This window comes from Tinamus guttatus, unplaced genomic scaffold (genome assembly GCF_059628265.1).
Source record: "Tinamus guttatus ecotype Peru unplaced genomic scaffold, ASM5962826v1 Tinamus_guttatus_pri_ptg000079l, whole genome shotgun sequence".
NCBI lineage: Eukaryota > Metazoa > Chordata > Aves > Tinamiformes > Tinamidae > Tinamus > Tinamus guttatus.
Genome location: NW_028288613.1, coordinates 2,407,214 through 2,421,414, shown reverse-complemented (window position 1 = coordinate 2,421,414; position 14,201 = coordinate 2,407,214). Strand labels below are relative to the sequence as shown.

The 14,201-nt window shown below is 40.6% G+C and overlaps 1 protein-coding gene across 1 annotated transcript in view; it reads right to left on the bottom strand.

The window, feature by feature from the left end:
- ADAM12 (ADAM metallopeptidase domain 12) overlaps nt 1-14,201 on the bottom strand; it is a 164,039-nt gene that overhangs the window by 50,186 nt on the left and 99,652 nt on the right. The window contains exons 7-11 of the mRNA XM_088520011.1: nt 8,686-8,869; nt 4,128-4,193; nt 3,737-3,808; nt 1,632-1,801; nt 459-543 (exon numbers count right to left, since the gene is read on the bottom strand). Of these exons, the coding sequence (XP_088376137.1) occupies nt 459-543; nt 1,632-1,801; nt 3,737-3,808; nt 4,128-4,193; nt 8,686-8,869 (577 nt within the window). The remainder of the gene's footprint in view (nt 1-458; nt 544-1,631; nt 1,802-3,736; nt 3,809-4,127; nt 4,194-8,685; nt 8,870-14,201) is intronic.

Sequence of the window (14,201 nt, the reverse complement as noted above, 5' to 3'; positions counted from 1 at the left end):
TGCTTGCTTTTTGGAAACAGAATGAAACAACTCTGCTGCAAAGACAGCAAATAAGGCCTTATGCAGGAAACCATATATGCAGAACGAAATGCATGGAATAAGAGATTCAGAACAGACTGATGTTGCTTGTTACACTAGGATACTCAGGTGCATAACAAATACACGGTTCTCACCTTTCACAGTACATCTGCACCTGATTTATTGATAACCAGGAGTAGTGCCTATTCACTTTCAGGATTCTTGCAAACGGGTCGTATATTTTAATACAAGACTTTGCTTTCTTCACTATGGAAACTATGATTTAAAACATGTACAAGAAAGCATGTAGACACAGCTAAAACGGAGATTGGAAGCGGGATGGAAGAAGTGGATGTTCTGGTATGGAATTCAGTATCACAGCCCTTGAGAACACGGTGCATCCGTTGGGCAGGTTCTGCTGTTGTGCTCCTGTCACTTACCATGACCACCCCGCCGGACTGCTCTGCAGTGCACATGCTCATGATGGGCGCCATGCCAATGGTTGTCCCTTGGAAGTAGACCCCGCTGCAGGAGGGCAGGAAAGGAAAAGAACCACAGAATCACCATTTAATGTCAAGAAAGAGCCCTGCGATTTTCAGTCTTGTACTTCTGCCAATCTCGAAGAAAGATCCCATTTCAAATGTGTCAGCTTTGGACATTTGCAGGTTGAAAACAATGAAAAGCATGGATTAGTCATGCAGACTTGCCAAAGTGACAATGACAACACCCCTGCTACTTGAAAGATGCATTTGATCATCATCTTTGAGATTTACTGCAGCAATAGGGTTCTTTTTTTTCCCCTCTTTCTTTTTTCCTTGACTGAAGTTGGGAATACAAATATAAACATAAAAAATGTCTCTAGCTCGAGGAAGAGTTATTTTTATGCAGGGGCAAGTCTATACGTTATTTATAATAATACTTGGTGGCAATAAAATTACTCTAAACAAAACATTATTAGACATACATAATAATCAAATATCTTATGATAGATGATGTGAAAGGACTCACTAGTTTCACACAGATAATGTAGTATCTGCGCAGTAGGAAAGACAGCACCTTTCACTTACTGATACACAAAGTATGCTTATTGGTATGGTATAAAGATTGGTTCACTGACATAATGATAGTTGGTTCAAGAAAGAAGTTCTCTTATTCGGGTTTTTTTTTTTTTAAACTCTTGAGCACATTTACTCAACCATTTTAATCCAAAAAAGGCAAAAGGATGAAAGACATGTAAAGCTTAAACCTGAAATTACAAATACAAATGAATTGTCCAATTTAGACCCCATTTCCTCTTTCAGTAAAAGTTTAAATTTAGACTAGCTTAAACTGGTTGAAAATTCCTACCCAAAGTATTTATCACGTTATAACCCATCCACAATTCTGTGTGACTTGTATACAGGAAAGACCTGCAAGTAACAGAGCTATTGCAGAGCTATTGCTATTCATCTCTACCATCCACCCACACTGCCGAAGGGCCCTACCAAGTATCCTTAAGGCCCTCAACCCTCATGACACAGATGTTCACAACAGCTGAACAACTGACCAAGAATTCAGTACAACTACTGAATCACCGAAATCCGTGCCAATATTAAATATACGGTCAACTCTACCTTATTAGCTGTGCATTGTCGTGGGGTTTACGAGGTAGTAGTTTTAGCTTTCTCCAGTCCAGAAACTCATGGAGACTGGTGAAAGGGTCTTGAGAGATAGAGCACTTATCCATGTCGTTCCACACTTCCACGCCAACCAAGGCTACTCGAATATTTAGTGGCCTGTAGAACTAGGGAGGGGAAACAAACAAACAAACCAAAAAAACCCACATGCTAAGACCTGTTTTAGAACTGATTAGATAAGAAAATGTCAACGGGGCCTAACGTGCATATAAGCCCCTTTTGCAGAGATTTAACAATCCCTTTCAAGGGTCTTCTAGGGCAAAAATGAGCACCTTATAGGACTGGACTCAGATAATCTATGATGTGGAGAAAACATTGGTCCAGTTCTGACCTAACTAAATATTATAAGGCACTCAAAGATATCCATAGACGTGTGGATATCTATGTCTATTTTAGGTTTGATATCTTTCTTCAAGACGAAGTGTTGCAACTACCTTAGCACACCCCCTGCTTTCTGAATAAGCTTTTTTCTACCTCAGATGACTCACTCCACAATTTCCCTCTATTACCACCACCAATGTAAGTCAAAAGGGAGAAACAACAGTATTACTGGGGTGTGCTACAGTTGTGGTTCCGAATACTTTATGAAAATTGAATCAGAGTCACTAGGATTTGCTCAAAGCAGATTTAAAACAAGTAATCATAGGACTGTTGTCCACACCACTCCATCATCACCTCAGTAAATGCCATAGCTGCTACAAGATGGGACCTGGGGCAGTGTTAACAATTTTAAGCTAAGACTAATGTGAAGAAGGACTCAAGTACTCAATCAAGTACCAATTTGGTTGATAGTCCGAGAAAAGTATATATTAGATCTTTGTCTTGCCTATACACATCACAGTCATTTGGATAGTACTGCCATTTACTGAGCATAAATTGAGCGTAAAACATAAATATATTATAACATGCAAAATTAATTTTGAATAGGTAACATATAAACACCCTTCCTGCAGTAATAAGTCAGCAAGACAATTACAGAAGAAGTGGAGGTCTATTCAGCATCCTGTTTTTAATCAAGAATGCTTCTCCTTGAGCTACTGTCCTTGAAGCATCAATGGGTAAGTTCCCCATTAAATTAGACTCTCTCAGTTATAATTTCATTACTGGAGTCCTCGTTTTCCTGGCCATATAGCACGACAAAAGTAAATCTGTTCAAAAAACACTGCAGTGCCTTTTACCCAGAGGACTCAAGAGTTTACTGTATATTACCAAGAAATTACTTCACATACAAAAATCCAGGGCATGTCTCTTCTTGTCTCCACAGGCAAAACACTGCTGCTCTTACCTAGCCATAAACCCTTGCTTCCTAAGTACAGCATGGTTTTCATTCTGCCGTGTTCCTTGTACTATATAGCTTATTGACCATGTCTTTATACCCTTCTCCTTTGCTGGCTTAATGGATACTGCAAGAGGCTTTATTTCCCACATCACCTGTGCTGCCTTCAACCCCATACGATGAGGCACTGAGCAAGTAATCGCAGGAAACCACATATATCTCAATTTTTTTGCAAGCAGCTTTGTGTCCATGGGGTGCTACAAAAATGATGGGCCTGCAGTGGTGCTGGGTAGCCTAAAAATACTGTCGTAAAGTCAAAGCTGCCTAAGAAAGCAAACTGTCTTAGCAGGCACAATAACAGGATGCTTGGCTCAATCTTCAGTAAGTTCCTTTGCCTAAATTAATTCTTTGGCAGTTCTTTTGTCTTTTTTTCAGGATTTTTTTTCAGGACTAAGCTAAAGTATGTTTTCAGCTATAGAACTATTGCTTCTCCTTGGTATTGCTCTCTTTAGGTTGGGCTCTGCCACAGAGCATCTGAGCTGATTCATAGCTGATCTGGTAAACAAAAAAATTACTGGAAATGTAGGACTTATTTTTACCAGCAAATCTCAGTGATGAGCTCTTTTTCTCTCCATGAAAACGTAATTTTTACATTTTAGAATCTGTTTTGAGTTACTAGTGATAGTGACTCAGATGACAGAGGAATATCCACTGGGAAGTACAGTAAGGCTTGAAAAAGTGAAATAATTTTAATGTTCTTTCTTACCTTATCAACATAGTTTGCAATTTCTATCAGCCTCTGCTTGATTTTTTCTACATCCTTGCCTTGTCTCTGAAACTTAGAACGTAAAAGATCAATATGCTAGCAGCACCGAGGCAGCAATATTTCTCCCCAGCACCTACTTTGCCAGCAGTCACTGCTGTTTGAGGACCACAATGGGCAACCAAAGGCCAACAGCAAACTCCTGTTGCCTATCATGGGACTATTCACGGCTTTATGCTTGTCTAATTAGTGCTCCCCACTGCTTGACCCTCATCAGGCAAGAAGCATCACTACTAGGATGTTATATATGAAATACATTATTTGCAACACCACAAAACCTAAACGGAGCTACTCATTTCCCACCTGTACTTCCCATACCTTTTAAGTTTCTTACCTCCCGATTATCTGCCACAATAACAAGCTCCACATACTTTGTCGTCTTCAGAGTCTCCCTCTTGTACTGACCAAAAAAAAAAAAAAAAAAAAAAAAAAGATGAAAACAGTATTTTGTTTCTGCAGTAAGTCCTCTTTAGGATCAGCTTGGTCTCACTCCAAGACAGTGTTTTCAAAAGGAGATACACATCATTTCAGATTTCCAAAGGTTTCACTACATACATACATTTTATTGTTTTCCTTTTCCTCATGGAAGTCATTCTTTTATCTTCCAGAAGATAAATAGAGAACGCGCTGCTCGCACAACAACATGGGTTTGATCAGAGCAGGGAAGTGATGCAGAGTCCCCCACAACCCGCTCCCTGCAGTTGAAGTCTTTTCCTTGTAGGAGGAGATCGTCTGTGGTAGAAGGGCCCTTGCTCTTCTCTGGCTACATTTAGACAAACAACAATGCCACTTTTAGGAAACTTCCCGCAAAATAGACCAAGTGGCTGCCCAGAAAAATGAAGGATAAAGGTATACTGAGGGAAGTAGGAGGAGAGCAATTGGGCATCGGATAAATTATACACAATTAAAAAGCGGAGGGGAAAAAAAAAAAGAACAACTGCAAGGAAGAAAAAACCCCAACAACAACAAAAAAACACCCAAAGAACTGTGAGTGTCTGGGGAAGGAAACCACAAAACTTTCAAAACAAAAGGTACATATTTAATCCTGCAACTGCATCTTCATATACAGTAGCACATCATGATATTTTCACTCCTAAATGCAGATATAATCCTAATGCTTATCTGCAAAAAGATCACTAAAGATAATTAAATGATTTTGTCACGGTACTAACAACACGGCTGCTCCTGTGCTGTTCTGAATTGCAGTGATCTATTGCTGTTTGCAAAGTTTCTCTGATTGATGCCAGCTGAGCATCTCTGCCATCGCTTCTCCCCGGTTCCTGGAATGAGGCAGTTGGAGGATGGAGCTCCCAGCGCCTTGTCTGACCTTCTGGCCAGAACTTAAGGGTTTTAAGTAGAATGACTTAAGGGGAGTGACTTACAAAGTATCTGTGATGCCTTGAACTAACGCTCTATAACCTCAACCATGACCAGAGCTTTCCAGTGCAAACTCTGTGTTCCAAGGCAAATTGCACAATCCCCGAGGCATTTTCCTAAGGACCTAAGTCAGTCCAGGACACCACGGCCAGACCTTCCAGACAGACTGCAGCAGGTTTCGCTCCCATCATCGCTGCCTTCCTCCGTCACCGCGATTCGCGGCTCAGAGCATTTCGCATAGAGGGGAGTGACAAACCCACTTTCTGCACCTTAAACGTCCAAACACTACAAATCTCCCATTTAGGAGTGCTAATCTGCTTTGAAACTGAAAAATAAACTCGGTTTGGACAGTATTTCTGTGCTGAGAAAGCAATAGAGGATATCATCAGGAAACTAAACATTGATGGCATAACCTGTTGTTGGATTACACTCATTCTGAGGCCTGGCAAAGGAGCTGGGGTGGAGAGTCTCACAGTTTCTTCCAGCATTAGGATACTGTTCTTCCAGTATGTGGATTTTGCTTGTGGCAGAACTGGTTTTTCAGGCACCGCAGCTCTAAAATATACTGGAATTTTCGTGTGTGGTCCAGATCGGGGAAGCACCTCAGAGTCTTCTTCCAGCTGAAGAGTAGAAAATCAGGCATAGCAACCCAGCTGTGCAGATGTGAGAAGAGCTCCACTGCAGCACTCCGTTTACACCCTCCACTTCCCAGCCAAAGCAAATCTGTCCAGGCTGCAGAGATTTAGCCCGAGAGAAACTGGCTGGTGTGGTAAAATCATCTGATATGGTGATACCTCTGGTGGCTGATCAGCCTAACAAATCCCTTCCTGCCACTGGCCCAAAGCCACGTGTGCTCCTTGAATACAGTTTTTTATTTATAAAATGTACCTAATTATCACTTCTTTCAGATTGCTTTCTGCAGACAGTTGCATCACTGCACAATCCATTTCCTCGATTAATCACTCAGAATTAAAACGGAGAGTTAAGATAACAGACACAAGCCAGAATGGAAGACAACACACTTGGCTCCAATCACTGCTGATGCCACCACCACCAAAATGGCTATTTTATGTGACTCCAGAATGACACAGTGGAAGAGACAGCCCATGTGCAACTTGAGAACCCTCCAAGTCACAAAACCATCCAGGGTTTATGGACATGCTTCTAACAGCACAAAAAGTTCCTGCACGCATCTGCCTTGGCCAATTATACCTTGTGTTTGGCTCTGGGAAGATGAGAGAGTATCTGCTGTTGTTCCATTGTCTATCCACCCTTAAATCTAAACCTAAGTCTAGCCTAACTTTGTGATATACTGATCTAATGCTTTAGCTCAGCTCAATAAGCATTTGGTGCAGCTGAGCAAAGAGTCAGAGAAAAATGAAAAGGCCCCCCAAAACTCTCCATGAAACCCAAAATATTCCTAGTGCACTAGAGCTGAGCCTGGATTTCTGCTTACTTCTGTGACCCACTGTAATTTGGGACAGGCTTGTCCTTCCATGTTTGCAGGTCATCTATATACTCAATGCCTCCTGACAGTCTATTTAGCTGATGAAAACATTGACATGTGAAAATGCACTCCCCAGATTACATTTGACAAGTTGCGAAATTCATATATTAGAAATCTATCCAACATACTCATTATATATATTTTACCTATCTGTATGATAATTATAAAACCTGTCAAAATAAATATGTCCACTGAGCCACAGTAAAAAGTGTTAGACAGATATTTAAGGTGAATTCTGACATGGAGTTGAAGTCATGGAGGGGAAAAAAAAAAAAAAAAAAAAAAAACACACACACACACACACACAAGAAACTTGAGGGCAATAGTAAAATTACTTTGATTGTATCAGTTAGTTATATGTATATTCTTTATTTCCATTGCTTACTCTTAAACCAATTATGTCAGCAAACTTTAGTTAAAAGTTGCTAAATATTTTGAGACAGCCTTAATAAATTTGCAGAAAGTATTTTAATATTAACATTAATAGGCCCCCCTCTCTCTGAAAATAGAATTTTCTAAGCTTTGGCGTGGTCTGCAGAAACACTGCAGCATAGTGGAGAAACCTCCACAGGTATCTGAAGTTTCATTGTAAGGAAGCACATTCTGGCGAGTTGTGGTTGGTTATTGTTGTGTTTATAGAAGGACAGGCTGAAAGGCTATGGCTTTATTCTGGTATTCCATATATTTCTCAAAGAATAGAAAGTTCATGTCATTTATATAAAATATGAGGACAAGTTAATAAGGAATTTTTAATCAGAACACATAAATAAATTTCTTTTCAGATATGCCAGCACTTTCAACCTATAGACTTCAGGCACTTTCAGAAATAAGCTTACCCCATAAAACAGTATATATAACAACGAATGAAAAAATTTATGGGGCAAAAAGAAATTTGGAGATGTATTGTTTAATAGTCCCCCATTGTACAATAATTTATCCCACTACATAAATAATACCTAGGGATGCCATTTAGTTTGTTTTCCTTAACAATTAACTTGATGCAAAGGCTTAGTAGAATATGTGACTATAAATACTAACATGCCACATTTATTAAATTCAGAGGGCAAATTTGTGCCATTGTATAATTTTTGAATGCCTAAACTAGTCTTTTCTACACTCTCCATCCAATATGCACATGAATTTGTGCATATTTGTGTATTTCTTCTTCCTGCTTTGGAACTCTTTTTCACTTTCTCCAGTTTCCATTAGCTAGATGCATTCTAAATTAGGAGTATTTCTTCCTACATAAAAACAATTACAATATACATCTGGAGAATAAAATGGTGAGAATGTTTTGTCTGCATAAAATACTTTCCTATTGGAATTAAAGGATCATTTAAGTTTGAAAACATATTATTAGCAAAGCATCACAGCTATCATGTTCTTTCCATCTTGGGTGGGCAAGAGCTATTCTAGAACTATTCTACTCACTATCCTTATGGAGTCTTAAATGATTGCTATAATTATAAGTGGAACATGAATCAAAATATATTACCATAATATGAGACCACACACTCTTCGGTGCCATCTCACTACCAGAAAGAGAATTTTAAAAACGCTATGTAAGCAAGACCAGGAAAAAGCATTTTAGTAAATCATGTTTGCCTAACTCTAAGCATGCACTCAAGTAGCTGACTTCAACAGAAGTGGCTAAATGGTTTAATGGTTTGCTCCATAGGGATATAAGAAGCTCAAGGATTAATTCATAGAGAAAGCCAATGCGGCAGGACTGAAACACGCAGGGAGCAGCCGATCCGACCTCTGGGCAGATCATGACTGGCCTCTACATGCAGGACAGCAGCACAAGCCTCTGCCCTTCTCCGAGGCGGAACTCTTCCTTGGAAACCTGTAATCCAGACTCATGTAGTAGAGAAGGAATGATGACTAAAGATTTACGGACACAAACAGTTTTTAAAGTGTGGCTCTTGAGGTTGGGTCAAAGTCACAGTGGACAGTAATACAGACATGCTACCAGGCAGATATTCAGCAAACTGCATCAACCACCTACCCTGCCAGCAAATGCTTGAGAACCATGTAGGGAGTCATCAGTCCTCGTGGCAGAAAGGTCCAGAGTGTGGCCACAAGATCCTGGGGCAATTTTCAAGTTTGCTGATCGGTAGATCTTGTGTTCACTTGCAGCACCTTCTAATGGCTCCAGAATGTAGCTTTTGTTTTCAAATACAATAATTCCCCTGTTAAGAGAGCAGAGTAAGACGCATAGATTTCAGGTGCTAATATATGTTTGCTTTCAACAAAGTTACAACAGGTTTTAATAATGACAGAGCGTGAAAAAAGCAAAACGTGGATTTACAGTGTCACAGCTGGGTGGAACAGGAGATATCAGAGCTGTATATTCGTCAGAGCAGCACACTGTGCTTTACAGCAGCAATGGCTCAAAGAAAATTCTCCTCTTCTGAAGTGCTGTGCTGTAGAGTAAAATTACATTTGTGTTTTATGTGTTTTCTGTTCTCCTGGTGATGCATTGCCACTGCGGAGTGGAGTCACAGAGCATGTGTTTCTGAGGACCCGTGGAAAACACTACAGAACAGAAAGGTGGTAAAATGCTTTTACAAGAGAAGGTACAGAGGAAAGTATGTATTAGGATCTGCAGTGTGCATTACACCTTTTAAACCTAATGCTGATGCAAGCAACAAATCTGCCAGGTGAGAGATGCAGAGTATCTAAATGGATTATTAACTAAAATGAAGCTCAGATGCATTAACCAAGGGATTCCTGTTTAACCCATTTTGCTCCCAAGAGCAATTGCTTTTATGCAAGGCCATGTGAGGACCTCGGGATGCTCCTGCAGCCCAGCACAAGGCAGGTGAGCAGCCACGCGCCGCTGTGCGTTACACCAGGACTAACGCCTTTAGAAGCCAGGAGTTAGACTCAATGCCAGGCCTTAGGTAGGCGTTATAGTAAGAGGAAGAGATTTAATATTCGGTGTCTAACTTCAAGGGTCTAATGTGCATCCTGAGCACACGGAGATGACCAAGCAGGAGGCTGCCAGACGGCTGCTCCATGGCACAGGAGATCAGCATTTGCTGGCTAACGGCATAATCAAAGCTAAACAGCCTTTACAACCCATCTCTCTTCTGTAAACTAGGGATGAAAAATTACTTACAGTGGTGCTGCAAGTATTGGTCAATTCAAACTGCACCACATTACTGATTTCTTACATATCTTTAAATTATGTGGGCATGAATCCCTAAGGACCGGCAAAGGTTCAGCAGTAATAGTGGGATCCTGCCTAAAATCCCTATGGATCTTGCTACTGGCCAAGACAGACATACTACCCCAATTCCTCCTTTAATCTCCTCTACGCTGTCTGTATATGCTATTAACAGCTATCATTTTTGGGCAAAAAAGTTACATTTCATTAGTGGGTCTTTTTAGCATATAGGAAGTGTTTGTTGTTTATATTTCTAGTCTGAACTACAGTAAAAATGAGATACTATAACCCCAGTGAGACCAGTATGTATCTCATGTGTTTCTACACATTCTTGTAGCTTGAAAAAAAAAAAAAACAAAAAAAAACAAAAAAAAACAAAAAAAAACCAGAAAACAAAAACAACAACAGCAGAGACCCAGCAGCAGGTTAATGAGACCATAAATGCTGATTCAAAAATATATATACATATATTATGGAAAAACTGGCTGAGAGAGAACAGAAAGTTATGAAGATATGAACAAGACACTTAGGTCTTTGGCCCCCAAACCAATTAAGAGAAGTTTTGAATTCGAGCCAATCGACAGCACAGCCTTGCTACAAAACATCAGTAGCTTCAATTCAGCCAAGCCAATAAACAACCATTTTTTCTGTTAACTGTCTCTAGAACATACTAAAAAGGCCCTGCAATAGCATCCACAGGCCCACACAAGCACAAGGAGCATAATTCACCGATCTGAACAAAGACTTGGAGTCTGACAAGCCTCCCCTGCACCCCAGCTAGTCAGATGAGATTTACTATTTACCCACTACACAGGAATGTTTGTAAATTAAGTGTTTCAAAAAACTCTTTACACATTAAATATTTCATAGATGCAAAAGCAGAACTAACCTTTCAGCTGGAGCTACGAGGCCACAGCCTGAAGGACACAGCAGGGCCCTCCAAGCTGCCCCACAACCTGAGCTTTATGCAGCTCCAAGAAATTAGGTTACATCTACTTCATTCCTTTAAGAATTTAGGAAACTAGGACAACATATTCCCTTTACTCCAATAACCAGCAACTCCCTAATCAGCATAATTAAATAAAGGTTGTTGTCTTTCCCATGTGCAATTAATCATTTAATATTGGAGGCTGCTGGAGCCAGCAGTGGAGGCAGAGCCCTGTTAGTCACTGTTTGAAATGGGCTAGCCCTGACCCTCTCCCTGTTAGTGACAACAGCATAAAACTGTTTAAAAAGCTATATAGCTTTTAAAAAATATATTTAATTTTAACTTTAGACTGCTTAGAATGCTGCTCATTTTAAGTATCTATACTTGTTTCATTTACTGTAATTATTTGCACTAAGAAGGGAAGGGCTTAACAGTATCCTATTGCTGGGTGAAGCTTCCTTTTTTTTTTAATCCAGCATTTTGGAGCCAAGAATTCCCAGCAGAAACACGCACCAGCAGTGCCAGGTTTCCAGGTGCCCCCCTTGTGCCCCCATCCACTGCCTCAGATCCCTAACCAGTTCTCATCCCTTCATTTGGGGGGTAAGAACAAATGAGCAGGTACCAAGGGGATTCATTTCATTTTCCACTGAGTATCTGAGAACCAGTTGATTCAACTCGTCACCGAAATTCCCATCTCCCTAGGGACAGCACGAGCCTCTAAGTGCAGTTCCACCTCTGCGCAGGAAACAATCTCAAGGTCAAAAATTCTGCACGTTCGACATAAGGAAAATATACATTTCATTTAATGCACCCTTATCCTTTGCATCCAGCTGACAGGATATCAGCACCTGCCTTGTGACCCTCTGTAATAAGATAATGAATATTATCAAATATGAATTATCTTGGCCCACCTTCTGTTTTTGATCAGTTTTCTTTTCCTACTATTGCATTTTCCCCCATTGAATAAGAGCCAAACATGTGACCATAAAAATAGAGCTAGTCAAAAATGATGGTTTCTTTTTTTCTTTTGGTGTGGCAGGATAAAATTAACCATACCTACCAGTCTTTCAGTACTCTGAATTTGATGCAAATAAAATAAATCCATAATGACTATTTTTTTTTTCCTTCTGCATTTCTGACAGGCTTTTCCAAGCAGGCTCTGTTATTCCGACACTGCTCCTGGTCTCTCACGTGCTCCAGAAGATGGTCCGTATTTTCCAGCAGTTCCTGGCTCCTGCAGGGCCCTGCTGCCCAGACCCTGCCCTTAATGCAGGTAGTGGGAGCTGACTGTCACCCTGTTCCCAGAGCAGCTCCATATATATAATTTCACTTCCACCCTCTTCAGGAACAAGACGAGACAATTCAAACCCTATCTAAAACAGGCAGTTTTAGTAGCAGAGAGGGAGAAAATAAAATGACACCATCTGGGATGTCCAGACATCATCTCACAGGCTCGGTGCCAGCTGGAAGCTCTCTTAGACTGCTCTTGAGCTAGTATTTTACTGGGTCTCACAAGGTTTGAACCCTGCTCCTGCCTGGTGCTCAGTACCACATAAACCACATTGCTCCTAATGAGCCCTAAGCACAAGCCGTGGCTCCCTGATCTTTGCCTACTGCAGGACATATGGACACACAGGGAAGCTGCCCATGGGATGGGTTGTGGTGGGGGCTCTGCCTCCATCTCAAAGAAAATGCACTTAAAATTTAACTTAAAATAATTAATTTGTTGCTAAGTGCTGCTTAACTTGCCAGGAATCTCTCAACTGGGGAAACACAATTACATGGAATAACTCTACTGCTTAAGCAGTTGATAAAGTCAAATAGGGTATTTTTTGCTTTCAAAAGAAAAGAAGGGGAAGAAACAAAATAAAGCACAACCTAATGCAAGGCCAGTTGAATTTCATAAATCAACAGGCTTTAGGAAATCTCAAAATATAAATGGGATTTTTCTTTTCCAACTTGTCAGCAGAAGCAAAGGCCCTGCCAACATAAACCGTCAATGCATACTTGTCTGAGAAACTGTGACGCTGAAGCAAAACTTGGCTAGGACAGCAGTATATGAAACCGTGATATATTATTCTGCTGTACCGTACAGGGGAAGCTAAGTAAATCAATAAAACTGATATCCATGAATGCAATTAAACATTTGGTTTTAATGAAGCTCAAAGTTATACTTATTTCTAAATAATAATAATAAAAAGCCCTATTGCCGTGGGAAGACGAATGTAGATGTCTTTGGTTTGTATTAGGTTAATTAGAGCATGCTGCATGCTCACGTTGAGCCTGTCTCTGTCCAGAGCCACAGCCGGGTCCACGCAGCGCTCGAGTGGCGGTAAAACCCAACGGGGTCCTCAATACCCGGCCCTTGTGCCACGATGCAAAGTGTGGACATGTATTTGTCAAGGCTCACATGAGTGGGCCAGTGTGGAAGAGGACTCAAACGATGAGCACGCAGTGCAGGCTGTCTGCAATGGCAAAGACAAGCAGCACTGGCGAAATGCTTTAATCTACGGTGCTGGGATCAGTTCTCCAAAGACAAGGTCTGATCTCACAGCTCTACCACCCATTTCCACGAGGGTTCCAGCTGAACAGGTAACAGCACTTGAGCAATGTGGCCTCGGAGCACCGGTCTCATGATGTCTTTAACGGAGCTACAGCAGCTTCTCAGTGTTTCTAAACATTTCTGATATTAGAAGGTGACCTGTAAAATGGTAAGCATTTTTATTTATTTATTTTTCTTAGAAAACCTGCATTCCCAGGACTCTATACAACAGATTCTCAGATTTGTAAGCAGGCAAATGAGCAAATAGGAGGAAAACTGAAAAAAGGAATGAGAGCCCAGTTTTGGACTGTTTGTAGTTAGCTGCAAGCAAATACTTACTATTGGGATAACCGAACTAGATGATCTCTCTACTCTTTTCCTAATCTATTTATCTGACTTTAGCTATTTCCAGAAGGCTTCAACTTGAAAAGACTGAGAAACACAGACAACGGGACCTGGATTCCAGAGACAGAGGTTCTCCTGTCTCCACCACTGCCCAGACAGCCCTGAATTGGCAATTCCTCTCTCGTGCATCAGCTTCCCATCTGCTAAACAGGGTAAATTCTACTGACTGCATATAATGATGATTTATTGGTGAAGAGCATCACAGAAGACCAAGTATCGCTATTATCCTTCTATACTACCCACCAGAATTCTATTAAAATAACAAAACCGATCCAAATCATCGCAGGCCAAAATCACAAAAGGAAGCTAAAGCAGCAGCATTATTGGTTTTACATATTGCAATAGTGGCAGAGGTATTCTCACTCAGACACATCATTAATCAAATAAACATGTTATTCTAGCGAATGCCTTACACTAATCTGAAAAATCTATTCCACAGTACAGCGTGCAAAATGCAGTCATACCTAGAGACTACTG